Source organism: Nerophis lumbriciformis, linkage group LG12, assembly GCF_033978685.3.
Source record: "Nerophis lumbriciformis linkage group LG12, RoL_Nlum_v2.1, whole genome shotgun sequence".
In the NCBI taxonomy this organism is placed as follows: Eukaryota; Metazoa; Chordata; class Actinopteri; order Syngnathiformes; family Syngnathidae; genus Nerophis; species Nerophis lumbriciformis.
In genome coordinates, this window is record NC_084559.2 from 40,489,309 (window position 1) to 40,502,739 (window position 13,431).

Sequence of the window (13,431 nt, forward strand, 5' to 3'; positions counted from 1 at the left end):
TTTAACCATCCTCAAAGGAAGGAAAGTTCCAGATGGAAAAACACCTCTGGGTTTGTCCAACACATATTTATCCCAGCAGGTTGTGATTGTAATATGTCCCTCTTTATTGCACAAGCATCCGCACACTGCAGACACTTCATGAATCAAGTGCACAGCATTAGGAAGTCGATAATGAGGTGCGTGTTTGAAAAATGAAAGCGATAATGACTGCAAAGTTTTGGTTTAAACGTGTGATTAAGCATTTATTGACAAGAATTGTACAGGTCCGCCGCGGCGACTAACAGATGAGTCTTGAGTTCACTTAGCGGACCTTCTGGTCCTCTTATTCCAGGAGAAGTTGGCTCCGTAGGATTTGACACGAGGCTTGGAGGTGCGTTTCTCTGTGATATCGTAGCTCCAACCTGGGGAGCAAACATCCGTGTAAGTGATGGCGGCGAGAGCGTGGCGTATGGACCACTTCCAAGGCGCTGGGTGGACGTCGGCAGGCTGTGTGTTGTCAGAGTCTCAGCAAGTGATAAACAGATGACGCCTTTCAACAAACCTTTCCCAGATGCTTTCAGGCCGTTTTAACTTGGATTTCATAATGAACTCTGTCACACTTAAAAGTAGGGATGCACCGAAAACATTTTGAGGCCGATAACTTATTTATGTCTATTATTTTTTAAATGTAGAATTAACTCATTAGTTTGTGCATACTTGGACAGTGTTGGCGCTAGGAATCTTCAAAATGGGGTCCCAGGGACCCCATCAAGTCATAAAAATGGGGTCCCACAGTAAATTTTGGGGGTCCCACTTTTTTGTAACCGTTTTGAAAACAAACAATAAATGTATGCATTATCCTGTTACATCTATATCTATATTGTGTTTTCAAAAAAGGTTGTCATAAACGTTATGACAAATTTAATTGATTATTCCCACCTGCACAGTATGTAGATCATCAGTCGTTTAAAAACCGCCACATCTACACTTTCATGGCAAATAATGAAACTTTGAATTTTGCAAGTTAGTTTCAATGTCATTTAATACAGTGGCACTCAATGCCTCTAGCATTTCATCTCTGGCTTCGTGATGGCCACAAGCGGTGTGTTCCCCTTTAAGAATGGCGGTATGTGGGGTGAGGGACGTGTGTGAGTGAGTGGGCAAGTTAGAAGAGGGAACACTAGCATGTTCAGGAGTGTTAATAGCATGGTGGATGTCCGGTTGGCTTTGTGGAAATAAAGAGTTGTAACAAATTGACGGCCTCGTCATTCCGACCAAAGAGCGGAACTGAAGGTACCCACTGCGGTAAAGTGTTACCCCCGACAATATAGCGGCCCCGGAGGGAACGTATCCCCCGCTGTCCTCGACCACGGTGTGGGAGCAGACAAGCAGGAAAGTTACACCTTTCCTGCTTGTCTGCTCCCAACATCATGTTACAACATGATGTTTCTTGGTGCCTGGTGAGGCTGGATCTTTGAAAATCAGTGCACCCAGTCGTAAATGTGTTCTTTCCATCGTTGTAAGTGAGCCATTTGCTGAAAAGTGGCTCCTGAAGCCACTTTTTATTTTCTTGGGTTTATTCCTCGCCATGACGAAAGCAATAACACGCGGAAGTCCTAATAACGGAAATGCAGTATTTGTGATGGATAAAACTTTCGGCGAATCAAAATGTAAGAAATTGTACCGGAAAATTAATTACTTTGAAGTCGACCAGTAATTAATAATTCGACCCGGCAAATATAAATAGAACAAAACACCGGCGGAAAGCAATAACTAATTAAAAAAAATTTTAAAAAGCAAACCGGGCGGTAAAATTTTTTCAAATAATCCGCGTCCAGGGACATGCGAGGACTTCCGGAAATTCGCATCCTTTCTGATTTTAATGCGTAAAAAGACACAAAAAGTGTGTTAACGCTTGGATGTAGGAAATACTCAAACAAAGGTGGATTTGACAACCTGTAGATCTATTTCCTTCCATCAGTATGTGCGGGATTGTGGCAATCACGTCGCAAACATGCATCCGGAAAATAGCAAGGGTTCGGAAGTTCCGTAAATTCTGGACTATTAGCTGCTACTTTTTTCTTACGCTTTAAACCCTGCGGCTAAGAATACGATGCTGCTAATTAATGGAGTTTTCTTCGCTGACGGCCATAATGCAAAGTTTTTTTTTTTTTAAACAAGCAAAGACACTGAAACTGTGTGTTATTGTTTGTGCCATCTTTTTGGACAGGTCTGCTCACTGCAGGTGCTGCAGTGCCCTTCTGTTTAGACTGAGCTTTCAACCAGAAGTACAAGTGCCGTCCATAGCGTTCATACTCGTATGGATTCTTCATCAATAACTCCAAGCAATGTTCCTACAGACATCCCACGTGGGATGTCTGTAGGAGTGTTTTCATGCATATTTGTACGCACTATCGTAATGTAATGAAGCTAGCGTTGTCTGCTTTAGCTAATATGCTAACACGATTGTTGTCTCTGTGTTAGTATTATTAATGTAAATTCACCAAAACGTCACTGTAGAGTTATTGAGTCTGTTTAGCTGATTGGATAGCTAGCTTCCACAGCTAGTGGGTCCATGATGATGACTTCTGTTTTATTTGATCAGATTAATGTGGCATCTGTGTCGAGGATGCCGTTGTGGCTTCTGCAGCCCTTTGAAACATTTGTGATTAAGGGCTATATAAGTTAACTTTGATTGATTGATTGATTGAAAAACCGATCATCTGTTTTAGACATCCGTTACAGATATCGTTTGGAAACAATTAAGGTATGTAAATAAACATTTACAAAATCCTTCTGTGTAAATAAGTATATTTGCGCGTCTTATAGTCCGGTGGGACTAATATATGGAAAAATATGTTTTTCTTCTAAAATTTAGTGAGTGCGGTTTATATTTGCGCTTTACAGTCTGGAAAACAACAGTAGTGTATTCAGCAATGGTGGGGGACTGGCCTTCCAGCACCATTCTTTCAATGAGGAAGTTGTAGATTTTTGACCATTGGGTCGTCTCTGTTGGGCTTTTTGCACTTTTCGGACTAAACGACCCACGGCCTTTCTTAGCGGCTGGCTTTAGGCAGCTTCTTTAGCGACGTAGATGTCTTCATGGGTGTTCGGGGGACCAGCGTGGCGAGGTTTGATGTGTTGAAGCTAGTTTTTTTTTCCTTCCTCGCGAAGTGTTTGCAAGGAATTTGGTGCTTGCGGCATGCAGATGTCGTCTTCTAAAGGAGTCCCACACGATCGACACCATGTTTGTTTACACCGTGGAACGTTTATGACCTCCTATGATTACGGTATGGGTAATCTTGCCTCACTGTAGTGTTGTGCGATATGGACAAAAATATATATACCGTTATAAGTAATAATATTATATTACGATAATATGTCACAATATAGTTTGGTTTTTTGGGGTTTTTTTTTTTAATAGGGCTATCAAACAATTATTTTTTTATCTGATTATTCACATTTTGGAATTTGGATTAATCATGATTTATCATAGATGATTAATTGCATAATTAAAATTTGCTGAAGAAAAGACCACAATATTTGTACACAAACACAATTTTATTGTCAGAATGTCACCCAGTAACAGTTTTAAACACCTTACTTGAATGCATGTCATTTATTTGCACAAAAGTAACAGTTTCATCTAAAGTTTAATCTTTCAGGATGTATTTTGGGAGAGACATTTGCCAGCAAGCACACCAGTCGGAGTCTTCTTACTCCTTTTTGTAGTGACGTATGCATTGATCGGATTACTGACTGTATAGTTGTTTAAGTAAAAGAGCTTGTACGGTCAAAATAAATTGCATGATTAATCAAAGTCTGTACATGATTAATACGATAATATTTTGTGAATAATCACATGAGTTAATTCATTAATTTTTACAGCCCTAATACACACATGAAATTAATGACAATTTCTCTTATCCATTCTTTTATTTATAAAACACAAACATTATTTTTAGTGGCAGCCCTTTTTTCCGACTGTATTCGAGGTCATGTCTAGACACATGAATTTAGAGATTACATCTATAATTTCTCGGTGTCTGCTGGACTGCTTGTAATAGACGATGCCTTGGGACAACAACTCTGTTAGGCTTGTGCGGTGTGTTTATATTTTCATCACCTTGTAGCTTAAAGGTAAGGTTGGTATTTTGACACAGTCTCTGTACTGTTCTTCATATCGTGTCTTCAAGTGATAGAAAAGAATGGACATGTTCAGGTCGATAGCAACGACTCGTTAGTGGCATGTTTTATAGATCATTGTTTGGTCAGTTTCATGACTTTCAAATTCAAACAAAAGAGGGCCACGTCCCTCTTTTTGGCACCAATTCCTCTTTGGGTTTTGATGGTTTATTGTGCTTTATGTCTGTGCAATGTTGACAAACATGCTAGCGCCAGCTCCCGTCGTAAGTTTTTCCTAGTGACGTAAAAATGCTACGACAAGGCAGCAGAGTTGCTACAGTTACATCAGCCGCAGCCCCTACGCAAATTTACAATATAAACAATAAATAATTATATTGTACAATGGGCATTTTTATGTTGTACAGTATATATTGTGATATCAGCTCTATGTCATTGTGGCGGTTTTTTTAATCAGGTTTTGGAGCTAGTTTTTAATGTTATTTGATTTATTGGTGTGACGTCAATATTCCTTATATCGGCCCGATATTGTTATTGGTTATTGGTCCAATAATTATCATGCACCCCTTCCTAAAAGTCTAACGTTTCACTGCACAATAAGATGTTGACCCAAACCAAACTTAAAGATCCTCCATTTCGTGAAACTGCCTTTCTAACGATGTTACAACAGTAATATGTGTCCTGACGGCCTGGTTATGAGCAACTAAGCTCGCATATGCGCTTTTAGAGTTATTCATCACGTCATGGAGGACAACCTCCTTTCTCATGGACCAAGCCCTGTGTATACAATATATATACCCACCACCACTTGACAGAGAAAAGCTTAAAAAATCACACATCTTGAAATAAAGCATTGGGGCTGTGACAACTATGCGTCAGTCAGCTACAACTGTCAATTGGATTTTTCTTGCTAATGTTTGTTCTTTGACTTCTTAGTGAAAAGGTTATTTTTAAAAACTGTATTTGCAATTAATATCTGTGACATAAATGTTTTAATGACATTTAAAAAAATGGTATTGGGGTTTTTTTCTTACCATTTTTCTCCGCAAAGGCAATGGCATCTTCTTTGGAAGAGAAACTGAGCAACATGTTGGATAGGGGATCGGCGCTGCAAAACAGATCGACAGCTGAAATAAGCTTCATTAGCATTTCAGACTGTGTACTGAAGTTGTTCAATAATAAAAGGAATACTCAAAAACCCTTCTGGTAATTGTGCACATGGTGTATGTTTGAAGAGGCTCTTACGTTGAGGCCCAGCCCATCAGCGGGTTCTCCCAACGCTCTCTGGTGTCAAAATCCATCTTCCACTTCTTGGTGGTGTTGACTCCGGACTGCATGGCGGTTTTGGCGGGCACAAAGATGTGAACTTTGCGTGTTTTTATATGCTCCTCTGGCACTCCAGTCACAGCACTGATGTCCTGGGAACACAGAAAGAATCAACTTTAAGATAAACTATGGAATTAATTAACGGTCCTTCTTCCTATATAGCTATCTGGATTTTTATATATGCAGACAACAAACACGTGACTGGTATTTGGTAGAGTTAACTAACATTTCGTAAGAGATGGGTACCAAAACATACTAGTAGTTATTCTGGTGCTAAATGAAGGCATTGCCACATTAATGCAGCAATACACATGGGATGGCATGAAATTTAGTCCAAAAAGTACCACAAGAACAATGGTATGTACATATTAATTGAAATAGAATAAAATATAGTTTATAGGAATAGGTTGTAAATTGAATAGAAGAAAAAAACGGACAAGATTGTGATGGTTTAGTGCAAATAGAATGTAAAAACAATGACAGGAAACCAAACGAAATAACAGGCCAGTTCAAGTGAGTTGGATGTTGTGTGCAAGTTAAGGGGAGAGATTGGCATGCATTGCAACAAAACACCATCAGCGTTCAGAAGTTTAACAGCTTCTAGACCAGACCTGGGCATTCCACGGCCCGCGGGCCACGTCCGGCCCTTTGTGCGTCCCTGTCCGGCCCGCGTGAGGCCAATCATAAATTACAAAATAAATTTTAAAAAGTATCTATGTCGAGTGTGCAAACAATGGTGCTGCTTTTGTTTTGAAAAGCGTTATTTGTATTACTTCCGTGTGGACTATGCTCGTGCGCGATTGTGAGTGAATGTGAACAGCGGCAATCGCAAATGACAAAATAAATTTAAAAAAACATCTGTCGTGCGTGCAATACAACTGTGCTGCTTTTATTTTGAAAAGTGTTATTTATGGGCGTATGTCCGTGTGTAACCTGTGAGTGAAGCTGCACAGCGACAATTGATGCACGGTTACCCCCGAGACGCTAAAAAGAGAAAAGTTGATGACGAATGCCGTGTTTTCAACAAGACATGGACTGCCAAGTATTTCTTTACAGAAATTAAAGGTAAAGCCGTGTGCTTAATTTGTGGTACACAGGTTGCTGTGTTTAAAGAATATAATTTGAATCGCTATTACACGACGAAGAACGAGGAAAAATACCAGAATCTGTCTGATGAAGTGCGCGCAAGGGAGGCTGATGCGTTGATGGTAAAACTACAAACCCAACAGGGACTTTTTGCCAAATTTCACACCCCCAGAGATGCAGCTGTCAGGACAAGTTTCGTCATTTCTCACAAAATCGCCAGAAAAGTATGGCGTTTTCTGACGAAGAGTTTATTAAGGAGTGCTTATTGGACTCTGTTGCGCTGATATGCCTGGAGAAGAGGGGCGCATTTGAGAACGTGTCACTCTCCTGACGCACTGTAACGAGGCGGGTTGAGACCATAGCTGGAAACTTGGAGCTTCAGCTGAAGAACAGAACGGCTAACTTTGACTGTTTTTCGCTGGCTTTGGATGAGAGTTGCGATGTGTATAAAATATAAAATTCGCAAAACTAATGGCAATGTTGGAGAGAAAAATTGCAATTAGTTTATTTCCCCAAAATCGCCCTAGTCTTGTCTCTGTTCAAAACACAAATACCGGAAAGACCCACTGAAGCGCACGCCCAGCCTTCACAATAAAAGTGCTGAGCTGTGATAATTATGACAATATTTTGTGGGTTTTATTCTATCTGGGTGAATTTATCAATTAACTTGTGAAAACCTTTAAAAATAAAAATGGATTGTTTTTAGACAAAATGTATGTTTTGTATATTTTGCAGTGCTACGGCACTACTGTATTACCATTTCAGAAGTACCGATTTGGTACTTGTGTCCATAAAAATGTAAAAAAAATACTCTTCAGATGCTGCTTCTACGTAAGCCTGCAGTTTTCTAGAATCTTACACTGAACTCGTTAGTTTCTTTTTTTTCCCCCTATCGCTAACATTTGAGTATGCAGGACTTGCATGGAGGGTCATGCGAAAAGGTTAGCCTGCAGGTGTTCCAAGAGGCCGCAGGAAACCACTACGTACTCGACATGCCAGAAACATACAACAGAGCAAATACCCACGTCGTAAATTATGCAATCTTTGCATCCATCAGCCAAGATTTATTTCTTATTTTACTTTTTATACAGGGGCCAAAAAAAAAAGGTTGGAGTAAAGTTTTATTGATTCTGATGTGACCATATATTTAAATGTAGCATGTAAATGTCCGTTTTTTAAGAGCGAGCATATATCTTTCCAACAACAGTTGAGCAATGTTAGTTGCTTTCCGTCCTTCAGGATGGGTTGAGTTCTTTTATGACAAAGCACAGTGCAGACCCCCACCAAGGTCATATAGTTTTTCTTGGATTTCAGGCTTTATAGACACAAATTACAAATCAAGTGGAACTACATACATAAATAATATTCCAGGATGCTTGTCACTGTCAGTCTAAAATGTGTTCAGAATTCTGAACTATTTTTCCAATGGAAGATAGAAATAATCTGTTTCTTGGTCAAACTGTTGCAAACATACTGTAACATTTCAATTTTACTGTAGAGACAAAGCTAGAAGTTAAGAGTAAAAATAGTAAAAACATTTAACAACATGCCTCACTTCTGGTTTTGCGACCTGTGTGTGCATTCTTCACTTCTTTTTTTTTTAAACACACACTTTAATTTAAAAAGATATGTCCCCAAACGTTTCAATAGCACCATTGTTAACTAATCAAAACAACTGCACGTTGTCAATAGCTATGACCAAATTAACTGTCAGCTTTGTCAACAAATAGAAATGAGACGTAGAGGTTGACAGAAATGAAATCCAATCATATCTCATTTCAAGCGCTGTTTGAAAAGTGTGGGAGTGAATTACGGAGGAGATCCAATCAGAACTAATGTCTTTGTTAAGTAGGGTTTCGATATTTGTAAGATGTGCTCTTGCTCACATCGTTTGGAATGAAACTACTAACAAAAACCGGAGTACGATCGTATACTGGTCATTGGTCACTGTTGTGTGATATGGTCCTCAAATAATTGAAGGGATTTTGTCAATGCAATTCAATGGGTAACGTAACGTTCTACAATTGCTGTGTGCAGATAAATGTCCACGAACAAAATGTGACATTAACAAAATGCAGTCATTAATCCAAACTAGGCCTGTGCGATAAATCGATTTCATCCATTAACTTGAGTTTTTTGTTGCAGACTATTTAAGATATTTAACAAATAGATGTTTTTCTCCTTTCGCTCTGGCACATTCGTTGACCACAGGAGCATACTTGCCAACCCTCCCGGATTTTCCGGGAGACTCCCGAAATTCAGCGCCTCTCCCGAAAACCTCCCGGGACAAATTTTCTCCCGAAAATCTCCCGAAATTCATGCGGACCTGAGTGACGTGTCGACAGCCTGTTTTCACGTCCGCTTTCCCACAATATAAACAGCGTGCCTGCCCAATCACGTTATAACTGTAGAATGATCGAGGGCGAGTTATTGGTTTCTTATGTGGGTTTATTGTTAGGCAGTTTCATTAACGTCCTCCCAGCATGGCAACAACACACAACAACAGCAGTCACGTTTTCGTCTGCCGTAAACAGCAATGTTGTGACACTCTTAAACAGGACAATACTGCCATCTACTGTACATGCATATGTGACAATAACATCTACTGCTTTTAGAGAGTGCAGTACACAACTGCGCACACAACCAGGAGACGAAGCAGAATGCATCATCAGAGAGGGTGTTCAGCATAGTTAGTAAAATAGTGACAGAGAATAGAACAAGGATGGGCAATTCAACCCTTAACTCAACAATGAGTAGATGAGTGTTATGTGTGTGTATAGGTGTAAATAAATGAACACTGAAATTCAAGTATTTCTCTTATTTATATATATATATATATATATATATATATATCACTGAAAGTCACGTATTTCTTATATATATATATATATATATATATATATATATATATATATATATATATATATATATATATATATATATATATGAAATACTTGACTTGGTGAATTCTAGCTGTAAATATACTCCTCCCCTCTTAACCACGCCCTCAACCACGCCCCCCCCCACCCCCCAAATCGGAGGTCTCAAGGTTGGCAAGTATGCACAGGAGCTTCTGTAGCTTCAATCCCCTCTGTCATTTTACCTTAGCCGAGATTTAAACACATAGCAAAAATATAGCTAATACTAACCGAATACTAACAGAAAACAAAGAACTTAGTTACAAAGAAAAGAATAGTGTTGTCAGTGATTTGGATTAGCGACAACAGTAACAGACTAAGTGACTGCACGCTGCAAGCCTGGATTAAAAAAAGACCTCAACTCAACAAATTTATAGCTGCATCTAGCCGAGTGGGGGGAAATGAAACTCTTTACGAGGCGAACAAGAACACAATGCGTACCATGTGCAATGCTGCATATTTGTTTTCCTAAGTATTTCATTCAAGACAGAAGATTTACGTTTGAGGGAATGTTGGTGTTTATTATTTATTTTCATAGTGTGCAATATTTTTTGGTTTACATAAGTGTTCCATTCAAGACAGAAGATTGACATTTGCTCTTCATTAATCTCTATTTCAGAGGTTATGAGTTATTTGCATACAATGCGACATTTTTGTTTACAAAAAATGTTTATTCATGGCTGAAGATTTAAGTTTTCACTCCCATTAATTGCAATGAGTTTATTATGTATTTGCATTCAATGTGCAATGCTACATTTTGTTTACAAAATGTTTTTATTCAGTGAACAATATTTAATTTTGTACTTCAATAATCTTTTGTTGGAGTTTATTATCTATTTTGTTTACAGAAGTATTTCATTCAAGACATTGTGCTTTTTGAAAATGATTCAATACAAAGTGCAATTTATATCTGTTCTAAAAAGAACAACATTAAACAAAAACTGCTAAGAGTAAGATGTGGTGTTGATGCCATGTTTCCTTTCAAACTACTAGTTTTAGGTTAAAAACAAAACTTTCTTTGAATTATCTCTGTCATTGTATTTTATTGGTTTAAAAAGTAGGGGGAAAAGGGTTATATCAAAAATCTAATTATTTGTGAAAACATTTGGGATGTCATTTTTAGGCCGAGGCCTAATCTACAGCAAGAGAAAGTAAGCCACAGTTGTGGTTTTGAGGGGTTATATTCCTAAGTAACTGGTGCCCCTTCAAGCTCCTACCAAGGATTGGGTACAATTCTTCAGGGAATTAGCAAACAAGCGATGGGAAGTGGGCGACAAAACCCAGACGAACCTCCCAGCACGCCGGCAGCAGCCACCCAAAGACTGAGGCCTTTCCTTTCAATTCAAGAATTTTACACGTTTCAATGGCCATTACAACTTCAAAGAATCAAATTTTCCTCATTGTCTGTCATCCGCCGGTTGATTTGTAGAGAAGAGAAGGAGGAGGGGGTCGCTTTGCATGAACTCCACACACAAAAGCCCGTCTATGCTGTGGCAAAGGAGCTTCCATCGCCATTTAAGACTTGTAAATTACAGGTCCAACTGCTAAACGTCTTTGGCCTGCTCCAAGGCGAGAGCCGACTCAATGTAATCATAAACAAGATCTGCACATTGAAAGGATTGTTGAGAGGAAAAGAGGGACAAAAGGGGGAGAAAAATTCACAAGTGCTTGGTAATTATTTCCGTCTGCCCCATCTACTTAACCTTAACAATTCCTGCGTGTCGCCGAGAAGAGAAAAACATGTTCTCTACACCCGAAGGGAGAGCGGCCGAAGGCTGATGGGCCATAAAACACATGAGAATTAAGACACCCATGTCTTTCTTTAAAATCTTTTTTCTTTTTTTAATCAAAAAAGCAGAAAAGCAAACCTAGTTTGAAATGCTGCCTTTGGCGGGATCCAAGTAATGTAGGTGGAAAACAGGACAGCCTTATTCCAAGCACCAAGAGACGTTTGCTGACAGTAAGGCTGCAAACAAATCTTTGTGCACTGACTTATATTGAACAAAATTGACAAGCAGACATGGTTTCCCTCAGAAGTTGCAAGTGCGTGATGAGAAACAGTCAAGGAGCTGGAGTGCCAACAAGAATAGGTCACAGCCTATCATAGCAAACCAAAGATACAATGCATATATAATACTATAAGACATGTTTGATCCCCTTAATGCTGCTATATTGTGATCTTTGATGGACAAAACACATTTTTTGGGATAAAAAGTGAATATTTGATGCTCAGCGTAGATGCAATAAGAAAAAAACATAGCTTTTTCATGCTGTAATAGGGCTGGGCGATATGGACGAAAAAGTATATCTTGATATATTTTTGCTTAAACTCGATATTCTATATATTTTTTGGTGAAAGTATAAATATAAAGATATTAATTTTTTAACAAGATTCACTGAAATTTAAGTGAATGACAACTGTACTGTAAACAGTCAGTGGCACTTTTATCAACCCAGTTAGTCAAGATGATCCCCTAATGCTGCTATATTGTGATCTTTGATGGACAAAACACATTTTTTGGGGATAAAAAGTGAATATTTGATGCTCAGTGTAGATGCAATAAGAAAAAAACATAGCTTTTTCATGCAGTAATAGAATAGTAGGGCTGGGCGCACAGCACAGAAAATAAACTGTTTAAGTAGCACAGAATTACAAAACAAATAAAATAGAAAAATATTATTTCTACATATAACAAATAACATAGCTGTGCAAATAATACAACATGTATCAAACTCAGATAAAATATACATTTGCAGGCAGGCAGGCACTTTTTTAATTCCCAGTCGACGATGTAATGGACACACACGTACGGTTCTGTGGACCTACTAGAAGTGGTCCGCGCAAAGTAAGTGACTTTACTTAATTGTGCGGCTATGATCCTCCTCACTTTGTTGCACATTTCGCTTGAAAATTCTCTTTTCTCTTCTCCGACTCTCGTCGTCATTTGGGATGTCTGTTGTGATTTCTCTTCCTGGTTCGATGACCTGCCCTATCTTGCCTCTGATTGGCCTGTCCGTAAGTTTTGCTCTAATCTTAACCAACCGTGACTCATCATAGTAAACCAACCAATCATGGATGTTCTTATACGTAAACCAACCACTTTCCCGTATATGTTGTCCCCTGTCCGTGGAGTCGCACTAGTCCAGTTCTCTTTCTCTTCTCCCTCTCGCTTCTTTTGTAGCATGTAGCTTAGCTAAACGCTACATTCATCATCATCATCATTTCTTTTTATTCCTTTCATGAAAATGCATATATACAAGCTATATACAGTTGACACTTTCATTGTTTTTTTGTTTCTTATACATTGGTCGAAAAATACCTAAGCTACGGAAATCACCACTTTCCCGAGCGAGACGCACGCTGCTACTCACTGCTCATGGGCATGAGTCAAATGCAGAGGACACATTTCAAATTTCACCACACCCAGTGTGTGTGTGACCATCGTTGGGACTTTAAAAAGTGGCAAAGCTACTGCCAATCTAATGGGAAATGTAGTTAAGCTATGTATCTGGTGGTGGCACAGTCAGGCTCCATATTTGCTTGTGTGTTGTTGTTGTGGGTCAGTGCAGTGGGGGGGGGGGGACGACAAGCACCGCTTTGAAGAGGGAAGGGGAGGGGTTTAATAGCCCACAGAGTATTGCGGGGGAGAACGAGGAACACAACAAATAAGCGGTGCTTGGTCATTTTAACATGAAAAAAATTAAATCAATATTACGATATTTTCTTAATTCATATCGTGCTTAAAATATATCGATATATCTTACAAACTCGATATATCGCCCAGCCCTATAGAATAGTAATATTTTTAGCACGCTTGATTCTCAGCATTCACACACCCGACACACAATTATCATCAGCATTTATATCACACCAAAAACAGAATTCACACAATAATTACGCAAATATGGAAGTAACGATATGAAGATTTTATATCACAGTTATTGTGACCAAAATATCATGGTTATCATTATCACCAAG

The 13,431-nt window shown here is 38.9% G+C and overlaps 1 protein-coding gene across 1 annotated transcript in view; it reads right to left on the reverse strand.

Annotated features, from left to right (window-relative positions):
• Positions 1-215: 215 nt before the first annotated feature.
• The window catches only part of ndufs4 (NADH:ubiquinone oxidoreductase subunit S4), a 57,060-nt gene continuing 43,844 nt past the window's right edge, over positions 216-13,431 (reverse strand). Inside the window, exons 3-5 of the mRNA XM_061986577.1 lie at positions 5,368-5,540; positions 5,157-5,230; positions 216-401 (exon numbers count right to left, since the gene is read on the reverse strand). Coding sequence (XP_061842561.1) covers positions 298-401; positions 5,157-5,230; positions 5,368-5,540 — 351 coding nt within the window. The 3' untranslated portion in view covers positions 216-297. The remainder of the gene's footprint in view (positions 402-5,156; positions 5,231-5,367; positions 5,541-13,431) is intronic.